Source organism: Pimephales promelas, chromosome 12 (assembly GCF_988280905.1).
Source record: "Pimephales promelas chromosome 12, fPimPro1.hap1.1, whole genome shotgun sequence".
Classification (NCBI taxonomy): domain Eukaryota; kingdom Metazoa; phylum Chordata; class Actinopteri; order Cypriniformes; family Leuciscidae; genus Pimephales; species Pimephales promelas.
This window is the reverse complement of record NC_142780.1, coordinates 4,223,086-4,240,430: the sequence shown is the minus strand read 5'-3', so window position 1 is coordinate 4,240,430 and position 17,345 is coordinate 4,223,086. Positions and strand designations below refer to the sequence as shown.

Genomic DNA, 17,345 nt, shown 5'->3' with positions numbered 1-17,345 from the left:
CTGAGAGAATCACCGACGAGTCGCCGACGCCCGTGAGATATTTGGCATGCTAAATATCTGGACCTGTCGGCGATTCAAAATCCTGCTGTGTGAAAAGTGTTTTGACTGAAAACTACATCGGCGATCACCGGCAGCCAGTGAGAGAGCAAGATACAGAGCAGCAGGGAGTTCGGGGAGGAGTTATAGATCACATATCAACATGATATGGCATTGTTTCAACAAAAAAAGCTTCTTCTGGGTCTATTTGGACACAATAAATGGAAGAAAAATTAGTAGAAATTTGGCAGGAGCACTCGTGTCTGTTTCACCAGCTGTACCACAACCGGGTCGAAAAAAAAGTCTCACGTGAGAACTCCGGTCTTGCACGTGTGGTGTCGCGCGTTGTTTCCTTTTCATATCTCACGCGTGTTTGTTGTGAAATGTAGTTTGCGTGCAGCGTGCTAGACAGAGTCTGTCGGCGATTTTTCTAAAGTCATGCAGTGTGAAACCTTCTGTCGCCGATCCATCGTCCAGTGTGAACACAGCAGCGACTGAATGCTGGCCAAGATAGTCATGCAGTGTGAAAAGAGCAGCGACCTGACTACTTTGAAAATCGTGCAGTCTGAAAGAGCCATTACTCTTCACAGTCACCTTCAAACTATTGTAAGTCAAAGTTTATCCAGTTCAACGTTCCTTTTATAGATCAAATTACACAATTTACGTAATCCTCACATTTATATGCAACTGCTTTTATACAGGAAGATTGTGGTCAGATTAACCTTGTCCGCATATATTATGGTTGTTTTTATTGCATGTCGCAAAACCTTTTTTTTTGATTATTAACATCCATATATTCTATTTGTAGCTCTTAGTGAGAGCAACATGAAGGTTTGTAAATTTCAGAGCGTGAGCATTTAGATCAGGGCCTGAAGGTCTTCAAACTGCTTTAAAAATCGTCAATAAATAACATTTTCTGCAGAAAAATGTGAGTGCTGTTTGCCAGTACAAAACTCACAGCCACAGTGCTAGGGTGTTGCTATGGCATTCTGAGTGGTTTCTAGGGTGTTGCTATGGGGTTGTTAAGGTATTCTGAGTGGTTTCTAGGGTGTTGCTAAGGCATTCTGAGTGATTTCTAGGGTGTTGCTATGGGGTTTCTAAGGCTTTCTGAGTGGTTTCTAAGGTGTTGCTATGGGGTTGTTAAGGTATTCTGAGTGGTTTCTAGGGTGTTGCTAAGGCATTCTAAGTGGTTTCTAGGGTGTTGCTATGCAGATGCCAGATAAAGGTATGTCATGTTCATTCCACACAAAGCAAAACACCCTGATGACATGCAAAAGTATGTTCCCCCTGTCATTAGACATTGGCATCATGATGCGTTATTAAGCACCGTGAACTCAAAGTTTATTCAGGACGCTCTATAAATACATTTACTCGGCCACGTCTGGGAATGCAGTGTTTCCAGTCACTCGCTGGAACTCAGACACACCATTCCTAACATAGACAGTGAGGCAAATAACCGGTAACATGCTTTAAGAGTGCATGGAGTGATGTTCAAACTCCTTGTAATGAAGCATGATGGGTATTACACCGGTACAGCTGGCAAGATATGACGTCAACAAAATCCCAATTAAAAAGATACACAGGCCACTTTCTTCTCATATGCATTAGACTGTAGAACAAAACACTTTTATTTAAAACAAAAACGTTGTAATGTTTAGCATTTGCAGGCTATAAGAGCATGACCTGCTGATAAATTGGTCCGCTGGGTTCTGGGAAGTGCAGTACATCACATCCGCAAGTAGGCCACCTGATGAGAGAGGAGGAATAGACGAGGTTTAGCACCATACCATATAATACAGCATGCAAAAAGCATAGTACTACAGACTAAAATGTGCATTATAAATGACATACTGTATCTCTCAATGCAATGCACTCATCTAACCTTACAAGAGAAATGGAGCAAATATTAGCCATGTTTTTTTTTTATCCCTTTCTTAATTCATTATCTGAAACAACTGCACTAAATTTGATTAAAAATGTAAAATAGTTCCACTCACTGAAGTTTGCAATGCAATGCACACAAACATACAAAAGTCTGATGACAGTACAATTTTGTAATGTTTTTGAAATAAGGCTGTTTTGAACGGTAGTGTTTAAAGGAGTAGTTCACTTTAAAAAAACCTTTGCTGATAATTTACTCACCCCCATGTCATCCAAGATGTCCATGTCTTTCTTTCTTCAGTCGAAAAGAAATTAAGGTTTTTGATTGAAAACATTCCAGGATTTTCTCCATATAATGGACTTCAATGGGAACCAAACGGTTCAAGGTCCAAAAGACACTTTCAGTGCAAACTGTTCAAAGTGCTTTAAACGATTCCAGGCGATGAATAAGAGTCTTATCAAGCAAATCGATCACTCATTTAAAAAAAAAATTAACAAAGTTTAAGTTTTATAAGCTCAAATGCTCGCCTTGCTCTGTTCTGTGATGCACGTTCGTGACTCTCCTCTTCGAACTTGTTCATCAAAATGAACGAATCTTTTCCCAAGTCAACTTGTTCATTTCGTACGTTGAATGAACCAAATGACACGAAAAAAGATTTGTTCATTTTGATGAACGAGTTCGAACAGGAGAGTCACGAACATGCATCACAGAACAGAGCAAGGCGAGCATTTGTGCTTATAAAACATAAACTTTATTTATTTTTTTAAAATGAGCGAACGTTTCGCTTGATAAGACCCTTATTCATCGTCTGGAGTCGTTTAAAGCCCTTTGAACAGTTTGCAGTTTGCACTGAAACTCTCATTTGGACCTTGAACCGTTTGGTTCCCACTGAAGTCCATTATATGGAAAAAAATCCTGGAATGTTTTCATCAAAAACCTTAATTTCTTTTCGTCTGAAGAAAGAAAGACATGGACATCTTAGATGACATGGGGGTGAGTAAATTATCAGCAAAGGTTTTTTTTTTAAAGTGAACTACTCCTTTAAGCCAAAAAGTCCTCTATGACTTCTATGATTCATAAGCAGTGTGCATTAGACTGCAGATTTAATCACTTCAGAAACGACATGACAAAACCTGGGATCATTCATTTACATTAAAAATACGAAAACTAAATATTTGTCAAACAGAGAAGAGCAGCTTCAAGCCGGCCTTGAGTTCTGTGACGGACGATGTTGAACTCGTCCCTCGTGGCCATCAGTGCTTTACACCGCACATCATAAAACAGATAACAGACAACGGATCGACCACAATCACACACATTCGCAGTCAGTACAGAGTAACGACATTCATAATGCTACAAAACATTTATATTTCTAATAAATTCTGTTCTTTCTATTAAAAAAATAATCCTGAAAAATTTTTTTATTTAGTTTTCACAAAAATATGAAGCAGCACAACTGCACTGAGAATAATGAGAAATGTTTCTCGAGCAGCAAATCATCATATTAGAGTGATTTCTGAAGACTGGAGTAATGATGCTTTGTAGAAATTACATTTTAAATCGAAAACAGTTATTTTAAATGGTTTATAGCTTATAATATTTCACAATATTACTGTTTTTACTCAAATAAATGATACAAAAAAAACATTTACTAACCCCAAACTTATAGTTGGTTTAGTTTGAAATGAAATGACAAATTAATTTAAATTAAATGCAAATTATAACATAACTCTCTGGAGCTGAGATTCTGTCCGACATGGATTAACACTGGAAAACATCTCTTCATGCAAACTGGTTCCACTCAAAGAGCTTTTTTATCTATATAGGTCAGGTGTTTGTGTGTGAGTTGAAGGCGTTGAATGAACTGTACACAGCATTCCCAGCGGCACATATGCTTGACGATATCTGCCTGCCACTATCATCACAGCGCTACAAAAATTGGCAAGATGAGAGATAGTTTTCCACTTGATGGAGAAAGTTCAATGTCTCCAACAGCTACAGTAGAGAAAACATGAGGCTAGCCAGACAAACAAGTTGATTATCTGAATCCAGACTAAACCATGCCTACAAAAGTAATCCCACAAAGCAGCTTGTTTAATGTAACGCTAAGCTTTAAATCACTGGCTGACACTGAGTTTTGTATGTAGAGTCTTCCAAATTTCCACTTATTAGGTACCATTTCAGTTTGCTGCCTATACAGTCAACCCATTCTCACTCCCAACGTGTCAAAAATACCGTACAAAACCGATCATCGTCTCATTGCAAACATTCAGATATTGCCGTAGATGAAGCATTACGTCAGCTTGGATTGGCGTGTCTCATGAATGATTGTGCTAAAGTTTGGATTTATCTTCTGAATGAGATACAGTGGGGCCAAAAAGTATTTAGTCAGCCACTGATTGTGCAAGTTCTCCTACTTAGAATAATGAGAGAGATCTGTAATTTTCATCATAGGTACACTTCAACTATTAAAGACAAAATGAGAAGAAAAAAAATCCAGGAAATCACATTGTAGGATTTTTAAAGAATTTATTTGTAAATTATGGTGGAAAATAAGTATTTGGTCACCCACAAACCAGCAAGATTTCTGGCTCTCACAGGCCTTGTAACTTCTCCTTTAAGAAGCTCTTCTGTCCTCCACTCGTTACCTGTATTATTGGCACCTGTTTGAACCCGTTATCTGTATAAAAGACACCTGTCCACAGCCTCAAACAGTCACACTCCTAACTCAACCACGGCCAAGACCAAAGAGCTGTCGAAGGACACAGGGAAGAAAATTGTAGACCTGCACCAGGCTGGGAAGAGTGAATCTATAATAGGCAAGGAGCTTGGTGTGAAAAAAAATCAACTGTGGGAGCAATTGTAAAGAAAATGGAAGACATACAAGACCACAGTTAATCTCCCTCGATCTGGGGCTCCACGCAAGATCTCATCCCGTGGGCTCAAAATGATCATGAGAACGGTGAGCAAAAATCCCAGAACGACACGGAGGGACCTGATGAATGACCTGCAGAGAGCTGGGAGCAAAGTAACAAAGGCTACCATAAGTAACACACTACACCGAGAGGGACTCTAATATTGCAGTGTCCCCCTGCTTAAGCCAGTACATGTCCAGGCCCGTCTGAAGTCTGCCAGAGAGTATATGGATGATCCAGAAGAGGATTGGGAGAATTTCATGTGGTCAGATGAAACCAAAATAGAACTTTTTGGTAAAAACTCAACACGTCGTGTTTGGAGGAAGAATAATACAGAGTTGCATCCCAAGAACACCATACCTACTGTGAAGCATGGGGGAGGAAACATCATGCTTTGGGGCTGTTTTTCTGCAAAGGGGACAGGAAAACTGATCCGTGTTGAGGGAAGAGTGAACGGGGCCATAAATCGTGAGATTTTAAGCCAAAACCTCCTTCTATCAGTGAGAGCCTTGAAGATGAAACCTAGCTGGATCTTCCAGAATGACAATGATCCCAAACACACCGCCCGGGCAACGAAGGAGTGGCTCCGTAAAATGCATTTCAAGGTCAAGCAATTTTTTTGTCAATGGATATAGACACTTAAGGGTATCAAAGCGTCTTAATGGTGACGCTAAAGGTGCTTGAGCATGCTTCAGCTTTAGACGCTGTGAGTAGGTTTAGCCAAAAAGAAAACAAAAAAAAAACCACAATGTCCAAAACTTCACATGCCCCACATTATTACTCATTAAAAATTGTTAGCAGACCGTTCCCTCACACCTCAAGTGTTACAGATCCTTCAAAAACACCCCATTTCCCAGGAATTCCTGAACACTGATTGTAAAATTCTCTTTATCTTCTTTTGAAGTCTCTTTTGCTGAGGATAAAGATCTGCCTCAGCACCAGCACAATTAAAACTCTTCAAAGTGAGTTGGGGGGGAAAGACTGCCGAGACACGTTTTGTCTCCTTACTTTGGAGGAAATATGCTGAGGAAACAACAGTAACTAAGACAAGCCTTTCAGCCAGGATATATATCTGCTTAATTCCACTGCACGCCTGCCTCAAAGAGATGCCATATTTTGTTTTTATTCATTAGTATTCTTCTTTTCCACTGAAAAAAGGCATTTCAGCTTAAGCAATGCGGTTGGAGGTACTAATGTCAGCTTAGCCGAAGGTGGCCAATTAAAAATGACATCAACTGAGGTAATGGGTAAATAAACTTTAACTTATTAGCTGCAAAGAGTAAAGAAAAAAATATATGAACAGTCACATGTAGAAGGTAGTAAGGAGCCGTGCCATTGTCACTGAAACTAATTATTCTTCTGGATCTCCACTGTAAATCATCAGGTGCTCATGTCTACAAAGTTATTGTCTGAATGACGGGCACCCCAGGGAAATATAATCAAAGATGGCAGTAAAAATCAATCCGCATATCCTTTTGATCTTTCATTTAAAGAATTTGCAAAAATCTAACCTTTCTTTGAAGTAAAAGAATCAAAGTGTGTGTGTGGGGTGGGGATCACATTCTTGGTGGTTTTCCACTGCATGGTACGGCTCGGCTTGCTTTTCCACCGCAGTTTAGTATCGCTTCAAAATGGGATTATAGACTGATCGTTAAAGTTTCGCCGCCTCTACTGCCGTGACATCATTGTAAACGTGACACAAACAAACGCACAGCATAGGAGCAATGGAGCATATCGATGGAATAATGTTCATGATTGTCGATGTTTTTCCACTGCAAGACGAAGAAGTTTGTTTGTTCGGGTTTGGTGTCTCATGTCGCAAATCCAATGACGCTGGTAGTGACGATTCTCTCTGACCATTCAGTGATCGCTTTCACAGGAGTACAAATTCCCTTAATAATCCATCACAATGAGTGAAACCAAAGAATATAGTTCTAATGTGAATCAAAAGATTGTTGAGCTTCACAAAATAGAAAGTGGCTGTAAAGAGAAATAGCTAATGCATTGAGGATTCCCATTTCCACCATCACGGCAATTATTAAAAAGCACCAATCAACTAAAGATGTTATGAATCTGTTATGACGTGTGCCTATAGAGTGCCGAAGTTATGACGTCACTTTATAGGACAACTCGGAAGTTAGCGGCGCATGGGTTCCCTCGATCGACAAGCTATGCATTTTCCACATAGACTTTTGGAATGCCGCAAAAAATAAGATCTGTGTTCAACAAAAACTTTTGTCTATCAAGATAATCTTTACAAGTTAATCCAAAATGTATACATTTTGAAGTCTATATAAAGTTTAAAAATCCACAAGCAGACACAAAAAGTTTAAAAAAAACCAAAAGCAGGTTATAACTGTGTTTGTCATTGATCAAAACGTGAAAATATTTTGAGGCTTTGTTCACCACAGACCTTATTTCAGGCGATTTAGTAAAAACCCATTCAAAAATCCCATAGGCTTTAGAGCGAAGGAACCGGAAGTGCTAAAATGCTAAATCACTTCAGCGTTTGGCCAACAATGTGATATCATAACTTCGGCACTCTATATTGTCTTTGAGTCAAAGTTTGAGTGGCCAAAGATCACAGATGGAGAATTGCTGTGATTAGTTGGGTCTTGAGATCAGAAAGCCTAAAAAAAATTTCTAACAACCCCTACATCACGTTTGGGAGGGTTTGAAGAGAAATCCTTCTCGCTCATCCAAAAAGAAACTCCAGCATATTCAGTTGTGTCAGACATGACTGGAACTTCAAAAGGGACTGGAACCTATGGTCAGATGGAACTAAAAAAGGGCTTTTTGGCAGCAAACACACCAACTGTGTTTGGAGAAAACAAGGATGAAACGTACCCATGCCCACAGTTAAATATACAGCTGGATCTTTAATGTCATGGGCCTATTTTTTATATTTTATCTTGTTCAGACTAGATTCTAGCACGTATCAGCAGATATAAAATCAAAATCTGAATGATTTTAATGGGTCATCAATGATTCAAAAACAAAAATGTGTCACTGAGAAAGTGTAGCTTCTGCAATGACCGTCCCAGTCCCCTGTCCTGATGAGTGTGCTGAACTGGAGAGAAGGATCTGGAGAGGTTCAGTATGGAGGAATGATCTCTGATCTCTGGTCAGGTGTTGTCCAAACTCATCAGGCATTATAGGAGAAAACTCAGAGCTGCCATCTTGGCAAAAAGAGGTTCCAAAAAAGTATTTAAGAAAAGAGTGCCAATAATTATGGCCAATGCGTTTAGGAGAAAATCATTTATTTCATAATGTGATTTACCCCCACTTTTAGTTCTTTAACTTCAATAAAAGGTTAGATTTTTGCATGATAAACCATGCAGATTTATTTTTACAGCCATCTTTGATCATATGTACCAGGGATGCCAATAATTCTGTCCTGCTCTATTGTTAACACCCCAACCAAACGCTTAACTCGTGTACAGCTCACGTTCACCAGTAAAATGATGTTCGCTCCTATTCAAGCTGTTCATCTCGGTCCGAGATGCTAAGATTTCTTTACGTATAAACTGATTAGGTTGTTGGTGAATTTGGGGGACACACATGGAATATTTTTTGGTTTTGTACAATTCACCAAACTCACACTACAAAAGAATCTTGAAGAATATATTTTGTTCTAATGTCAGTAATCTATTATCTATATTTTGTTCTAATGTTAATGATCTATATGGAAATGAGAACATATGTATAACTAAATAAAACTTAAATACTTTCTAATTTCATTAAAGCAAAGAATGAAAAAGTGCTGTGACCGAGTATATCTTACTTCACTTCCTTTCAATATCTTTTCCTTTTGCTCTTTACTTTAATGTTTACAGTGCATTTACTATATGTATAAGGTTCACAAAGGTCATCTGGGTTGAGCGAGCGGGATCTGTAGAAGGTCGTTCTCTGCTCCTGAGGAAATATTACTGCTCTTCTCCGCTCACATTCTCTGCCTCAGACTAGTTTAGTAGGAAGAAGTGTGGAAGTCACATAAATTAACCACTGGAGTACCTCAGGGTTCGGTGTTTGGCCCTTTCCTTTTCTTGATATGCACTACATCAATGCAGTTTAACAATTAAACCAGAATTGCTTTACCCAAATCATTTAACAACAAATACACAACATCACTAAACTCTCTTTATAGAGTGCTGCTGGGATGATGTATTTTTGTAGGCCAAAACCCAGAAACAAGTTATTATAAGCACTTCCAGGTCCATCATCCTAAAATCAATGTTGTTGTTTTTTTTGTTTTTTTTTTAATGGGTGTTTGGTTAAATACCTGAAATAAGGTATGTGGTTAACACAAGTTCAAGATATTTTGCCTTCTTGTGATTTTTACTTGTCTTGAAAAAGGAAGCTGCTAACAAGCTGATAAATAGGACTACAGAGGTTGATGGACAAAAAAAAAAAAAAAATCACGCCGGACAGGACAGGTAAACTATATATATATATATATATATATATATATATATATATATATATATATGCAATAAAGAGCTGAAAGAGACTAAAGCTTTTCTCTCCAGAGAACCAGGGTTATGCAAACTCATAGCCTACAAAATACATAATCACCACAGAGCCCACAGTACATTGCTACGCTAGTCTGTACTTTTCTAGGCAATTTTGAGACTTTGTATTGTGTTTCTCATTACTGTCTGGATGAAAAGCTTTTTTGAGAGTCCTCTATTTGACGTCGCTTTGGATAAAAGCATCTGCTAAATGTAATGTAAAGAAGGAGTCAGAGATAATGAACTATAATGACTAAGCAGTCCAGTATGACTAAGTATGTGACCTGATATGAGTTCATGCAGCGCAGGAATGTTGGCAGCCTGGAGGTGCTGGACATCAGAAGCTTCTGGAGCTCCTCACATGTGCTCTGAGGGAGGGGGAGAGGGTGCACGCTAATGTCCTTCTCCCAGACATCCACAACACTACAACAAGAGAAAGAAAAACAGAAGATATGAGAGAGAGAGAGAGAATAATGCCACATGTCTCGTATCGCTTCTGCCAGAAAAAAAAGGCAAATGTGCGAGAACATTGGTTGAATCTGTGCTAAATGAAGCAAGAGTCCATTTACATGTACATTATTTTTTGGTAAATAAGTATACATTGGATTTCACTGGGAACCACAATTGAAAATGCTTTTATTTTGCATTCTTTTCTAGTTTAATACTTTAGTACTTATTATATTATCACCGGCAAAATCAGAGTAAAAATATCAATATTACTAATTTGCATACTAGTTTACATTTACTTAATTTAGTGCAGTGTTTATCAACCAATGCGTAGTGGCACAAAAGTTTGAGTGGGTCATGGAGTGTGTCAAAAATAATCAACACCAAACAATGTAATTGTAAATGTTATATTTTAATGCAGCTAAATTTTAATGCAACGACGTGCGTGAAAGCTGTTGACTCTTCTGTCAGACGCAGTTTAAGTAAAAAGTTCCTGAGAAAAACACGTTGTCTGACTTAGTATCTGCTGTCAGATGAGATGTTGTTTCCATTATAAATTTGCTTAAAACTTTTGCGATTTTTTTCTAAATATTGATAAAAAACTATTGCAAAATGACGGTGTTTCCATTAAGCGATGTTATGCGACTAAAACGTAATTATTTCCTCTCGCGATAATTGTTTTCATTGTTGTTTTGCAAAATATTCCTTTTTCGAATTGCCTGAAAAAACACCCTCATGCGAGCGTTTCCATTGTGCATATTTTCAATTCACAATTTCAATTTGCGCAATTTGATGGGGAAATGCGGCTAGTGTCATTATTCAAACGTTATTTTCATAATGAAATAAAGTTCTCACCTCAGAAAAACGTTCCTGTCCTGACGTTAAACTGTGCTCTGTGTATCACTTTCACTATATACAAATATATTTTTCTTTTCATGCATTTTATTATTTGATATATTTTTGATGACTGTAGTGGCTTAAACCAATAACCATAATACCAAAAACTAGTTTGGGACAACTATTTAATAGCCTTCCTTTATAATGTTATTCATCTGCGTTAGTGATATTCTTACAATTTATGTGTACTTAAAGAGGGACAGTACTTGTGTGTGTGTGTGTGTCAACTAATTTTAGCTTGGTTCAAATTCCTAAAAATGTTTTGAGAATCCTTGGTTTAGTGATCTAGAACAGTGATTCCTACTAGGGGTGCTATGTAAAAATCCTTCAAACGTTTTAAAAATGCTAAAATGTGTCCCTGTAAAGTCAAAATTAAGTATGTGTTCTGAGTTTGTCACACCACAGAAAATGTGTTATTAGCCACCTAATTTGAATGATAAAAAAAGTTGGCAAGTACATAAAATAAGCTATCAAAATCTTGAAAAAATGAGCAGTATTCTCTGCTCTCAAATGCTGGGGGCGTGTCCGCTGGCTGTGCTGAAACCACGCCCACTCGCGGGACAGCTGCTGACAGTGATATTAGGTGAAACTGCTTTCGGGATGGGAGGATGAAGGCTGAAGCAGGAGATCGTCGGTTCAGCCTGTTAGGCCCCGTCATCAAGTAGGGGCGTGTCCAGGAGCTCAGTGGCCTCAGTGCGTCATCAAGTAGGGGCGTGTCCAGGAGCTCAGTGGCCTCAGTGCTTCATCAAGTAGGGGCGTGTCCAGGAGCTCAGTGGCCTCAGTGCTTCATCAAGTAGGGGCGTGTCCAGGAGCTCTGGGGCTCCAGTGCGTCATCAAGTAGGGGCGTGTCCAGGAGCTCAGTGGCCTCAGTGCGTCATCAAGTAGGGGCGTGTCCAGGAGCTCAGTGGCCTCAGTGCGTCATCAAGTAGGGGCGTGTCCAGGAGCTCAGTGGCCTCAGTGCGTCATCAAGAAGGGACGTGTCCAGGAGCTCAGTGGCCTCAGTGCGTCATCAAGTAGGGGTGTGTCCAGGAGCTCTGGGGCTCCAGTGCGTCATCAAGTAGGGGTGTGTCCAGGAGCTCTGGGGCTCCAGTGCATCATCAAGTAGGGGCGTGTCCAGGAGCTCAGTGGCCTCAGTAAGTCATCAAGTAGGGACGTGTCCAAGAGCTCATGTGCTCCAGTGCGTCATCATGTAGGGGCGTGTCCAGGAGCTCAGTGGCCTCAGTGCGTCATCAAGTAGGGGCATGTCCAGGAGCTCATGTGCTCCAGTGCGTCATCAAGTAGGGGCGTGTCCAGGAGCTCAGTGGCCTCAGTGCGTCATCAAGTAGGGGCGTGTCCAGGAGCTCAGTGGCCTGAGTGCGTCATCAATTGGGGGCGTGTCCAGGAGCTCAGGGGCTCCAGTGCATCATCAAGTAGGGGCGACATTTCTAAGATTTATAATGGGTTTAGAATTTTTTTTTAGAATTGCCTTTACAGGGACTTTAACAATCGTCAATCTGTGCTGCTCTTGGTAGATTGCACTGGTCTTAATGGAAATGAGCTCTTTAATTTGCACATTGTCAGTAGATCACCAATATAACTTTTTAAAGGGATTGCAGCCCCGTTTAGTAAAACAGGCTCTTAGTTTTTAATTTTTCTTTGTCAAATGGCTCACAGCATGGGTCTGGTCCATTGAATCAGGCTGATGAAGACCGACCAATAAAAATAGGTTTTGCTCAGCTAGAAAGAAAATGAGAAGGAACATTAACTGAAGGCGAGAACAGAAACCGTTTCAACCTCAGCGCCCGCAGACACAGCTGGACTATAAATTATATTAATCAGACAGTTTGAATTTTTAATCATCTCACAGCAATCTGTCAATACGCAGCACTGAAGACAGCAGAGAAGCGGAGAGACTTATGTCCTGACACACATTATGGTGATGATCTATTCAGGACATTTCATTGACATTTACCCATCTGTGCTGTAGTTCCACAGAAAGCGCACACGCAGCTCTTAAAGTGGAACTGCTGGAGAAGCCCAGAGAGAGACGTGTCATGCAAAACTTCAACCAGGGAACCAAACATGCTTTTTGGTGGAAGTTGCTTAATTACACAACTGCGTTAATTGCATTTCATGTTACAAGAGGGTATTTAAGTATTTTTTGATATCTGATCATTTTGAATTAAAGACAGTGTACTGTGCAATGGGAAGTCTGAGCTAGGACTGTGCTTCAAAGTCAATAGGCGGCTTCGATTACAGATTTGCGCAAAACTTTTGCGATTTTTTCTAAAGATAGATAAAAAACTATTGCGAAATGACGGCGTTTCCATTAAACGATGACTAAAACGTAATTATTTCCTCTCGCGATAAGTCATTCCAAAAAATCATGGCAACGGACGTTGGTAGGTTTATATATATATCAGAGCCACCGCAATAGACATTATTATTAATGGAAGGAGACGTGTGTGTGTTATTCAAGCATTAATGGCAAGGAAAGACCCTTATACTGTGAACAGCACACATGAGGTGTTTCTCTGTGTTTCGCCCTCATTTCTGCTCCGAGGTCTTGATTGTGGCATTTCTTTGAGGTTTAAAATCCAGTATTCCTGTGATTATTTTTTCTTTTATGAATTTAATAAAGAACTTGTATCGTATTCTGTCCAAACACACCGTGCCTTCAAAGTCAGGCGAACTGTAAATGCGCAAAAACTGTTTCCATTGTCGTTTTGCGAAATATTCCTTTTTCGAATTGCCTGAAAAACCAACTCATGCGAGTGGAAAAACTTTTTTGCAATAAATGGGAGTTTTTGTGAAGTTTCTATTGTGCACATTTTCAAGTCACAATTTTAATTTGCACAATTTGAAGGGTAATGGCAACATGACATCATGACTTTACGTAAACACACATGGCACTTTCAAGTCAAGTGGCGTGTTATCTATACGCATTTTGAGCTATTCGCTTGTATGCGTGTATGTCTACGCTATTAAATGTTCGAGTGATTCCGCGTGTATGTACACGCCATTAAATGTCCGAGTGGAATGAAGCAAAACGCAGGTCTTCATTTTGCTAGGATGGTTTTCCTAGGATGATGGGGGAAGACTCATAAATGCTATTAACCGCAGTGACGGGTAGGTTTAGGGATGGGGTTGGGGTAGGTCATATATTTATATATACAGTAATGTAACGTTAAGTCGACGGCGTTCATAAACACATTGAAAAGCGATTATGCGTGTTGATAGCACGCCAAAAATGGAAATACAAATTGACGTGTCATACATACGCCATTTCATGAGATCAGTCTGGTAATGGAAACATGGCTAATGTTTCTTTCCTACTCTTGAACAGATATTGTTTTAATTTCTTCATGGCCTTGATGATTTCAGTCGTCTCATAAAATACCTGAAGGCAAGCAAACCTAAGTTTTCCCCTAGACAGCAGAATAGCATTTACACAAACCAACAGCTTGGATCATAATTCGTAGAGGTTTCAGGTCTTTCAAGGTTAGTTATAATAAATAAAAATAAAACGTTCCAAATGCGTTTAGCCTACTATAACTAAAACTGCAACATTTTCAACAGAAAAAAGTAGACCTGATTCCCTAACCAGATCATTAATATTTCTGTCAAAATGCCAGTTGATGTTTCTGATGGCACAATGTTTTCTCCTCTTTTCTTCATCAGTGCCATTTCAAATGTCAAGGCTGTCTTGTTGTTTGACATTTAACATCCTATAGAGAGCTTTAAATTTTCAGTTGGAATCGAACACAGACCAGCTAACAGACTTTCTGATGCACATACTTTCTTCCGTATTGTTATGAACAGATGAATGAAATGGATTTTCGAAAAAGATTATTAAATGGAGGCAGATCGTAATGCGAGTTTGCCTAAACGATCAGGGAAGTTCTGCATGCGACACCCGAGATAAGTGTGTAGTTTCACTGAAAGATCCAGTAATGAAATTGATTAAAAAGATCATAAAAAAGAAAGAAAGAAACTTCCTCATGACTTCACAATAAACATGCACTTAGAAAATATATGAATTTTCATTTCATGCCACTTTACGTTCCCAGGCTGATACAGCAAACAAACGAGCAACTAGTCACTGAATTTGCCAAAGTTTGCAAGTTTCATAGCATTGAATCTTTGACGAAAATTCAAGAGTTTAAAAAACTTAAAAGGTAAATGAAATATTTCACCAGTGTTTGTCAACCAGTAGAAATTCTGCTGTCCTGTTTATGCTTGCATCTATACATCTAACACAATTTTAAAAATCTTACACCATTTAGAAAACTTACTCTACAAACTGCCACAGACAATGAGTGGAGACGGCTCTTGATTAAAACGGGAGTCATTAGTGTTGTTGTGTATGTTTGAGTAGAGACTATGTGACTGAAGTTTGTGGTTGCTGTCCAATGTTTCAACTTGCTTCTCAAATTTATAATTCATCTGATGTCCTGCCACACGTATGTAATATATTAAAGGAGTCGTATGCAAGATTGTGGCCAAAACTGTTATCTATTACTGTAGAGCGGTGTACCCCCCACCTTCCCCTTTGACTCAAGTTTGCCAGATATGCTGCAGGATCCAGCAGGAATGTAGATTCCTACAAGAAGCTTCCAATGGCAAGTGACGAGTCCTACACAGTGAGTTTTTTTTCCGCTTAATTATTTATTTCGGACTTTGTCACGGCTTCATATCAAGTTTTTTTTGGTTTCGCTATGTTAGACTTTTTTTAATCCAATTCCGACACGTTTGTATCTGCAGCTGTGGTAACTAGAGAATAGCTGGCAACCCGAATGCCACAACACTACTGACTCCGTGATTGGTAGATCGGTGGAGGGTGGAGCATCAGAACAAAACATAACATGACAACATTAACATCAGTCGAGGGCTGCAACTTAACTTTGTAAATGACAATATCCAGGCCGGACTACTGTTGTCAGTGATATAAGTATTTGAAATGAACATGATTTCTAAATGTCTAGTGACATATCAGGGAAAATTTATGATTAATTGAAATTCATTTCTTGCATACAGCTCCTTTAATGAAACCAACTCTAAATAAGACAATCATATTAAATAAAGTACCATTCACTTGTAAAATATTTAATTTACTGAATTACCAAAAACACTGAAATATGGCATTATATACTGGAAAAAATCCATTGAAGTAAGCATTTGTGCATTTACTTATAGTGTGATCTGCCGCCGAAGCCAGCGAATTTGAATGCATGCAATATAAAAAACAAAGAGATGGATGTGAGAAAAAAGGGCAGATTTTAATAAACAATCATGTTACGAGCCCTTTTCCTTGTATCTGATCTGTCACTGTAATACTTCTGAGGTGTGACACATCACTATTTTTAATGACAACCCTTTGCAACTCTTGAGAACTTGTATGTAAAATATTTGAAAAACATATTGAAATTGTAATTGAAAAACATATTTTCAATTACATTGAAAAACATATTTTCAATTACATTGAAAAACATCTGACCTGTTCGGATTCAGTTCCACACACGCAAGTGACACACATCGGACTTGAAAAGATCAGATTCCATGTGGTTTGTGCCGGATTTGGGCCACATTTACCTGCTGTCTGAATGTACCGAAGTGAGCAGTTGAAATATGGACCAGACATTATGTGGACAGTCAAAAGTCTGCTTCCTAAGAGTTTCCTCTGATTAGCATAACGGCTCAGGGCCTGTATACGAGCTCCATGAATCATGTTTGATCCCAACACCTCTACACACTCAAACGCATCTGTAAGCGCCGGGTAGGAAAAGAGGCAGAGTTAATGTACACTAGGGAAAAAAAGGAGAGCGAGACGAGGTAAGGGTGTAAAGAGTCGTGACGACCTTCAGGTGTCAGAGAGACAATATAGTGCAGGACGCCCACCCACAATCCCTCTGTGATTCACTCGCTGACTCCAGCACATCTTTGGCTCCTCAAGCTCTTACAAAGGGAACATTTAACGTTTTGAAGAAGGATGAGAGCGTTTCTCTGCACTTGCGGATTTACAGTATATTTATGGCTACTGGCGGTCATATTTTCACATATTTTCAATTTTTACAGTGGCATTTCCTTCAATTTATTACTAATTGTTTTTAAATGATCAATTGGCTACTTTTACTGATATTTGAAATCACAATTAATAATGTTGGCAAAGGCAAAATGCAGCTTGTGTCTTTTTGCAGTGAAATATTTACTGATTTTTTTCATAACATATAATCCATCAGGCTCTCAATCATATTTATATTGTTTTATATGCTTTAAAATTACAGAGCTTCGATCATAAAACTAAGCATCTTACTAAGACAAATTATTGGGTGATAGAGTGACAGCTGATATTTATATGATTTTTATGCAATGTTGTAAGTACATGCTGTACTGCCACACAGATCTTATTGATTTACATTACGAGCATCATTTTATCTGTTTGGTTGTATAAATATCTGCATATTTTTGCTTAGTTGAATAAAACATGAATAAAATTGATGCGTTTTTTTCCTCAAGTACGAGCTCCATAAAGCCTCATGTATCAAATATGATACAAAAAAAATACATGAAAGAAACAAAACGTTTTGTCTAAAGTTTACATTTCATATCATTAGATTTTTCTCACATTTCAAGCTTTACAGGTTTAATCAGTATTTTGGATTCCCAATAAAAATATTT

The 17,345-nt window shown here is 38.7% G+C and overlaps 1 protein-coding gene across 4 annotated transcripts in view; it reads right to left on the bottom strand.

Annotated features, from left to right (window-relative positions):
- Nucleotides 1-1,352: 1,352 nt before the first annotated feature.
- Nucleotides 1,353-17,345, bottom strand: part of ube3d (ubiquitin protein ligase E3D) — a 28,481-nt gene continuing 12,488 nt past the window's right edge. For all 4 annotated transcript variants that reach the window (XM_039651356.2, XM_039651357.2, XM_039651358.2 and 1 more), the window contains exons 9-10: nucleotides 9,629-9,767; nucleotides 1,353-1,783 (exon numbers count right to left, since the gene is read on the bottom strand). In XM_039651356.2, coding sequence (XP_039507290.2) covers nucleotides 1,763-1,783; nucleotides 9,629-9,767 — 160 coding nt within the window. In that variant the 3' untranslated portion in view covers nucleotides 1,353-1,762. The remainder of the gene's footprint in view (nucleotides 1,784-9,628; nucleotides 9,768-17,345) is intronic.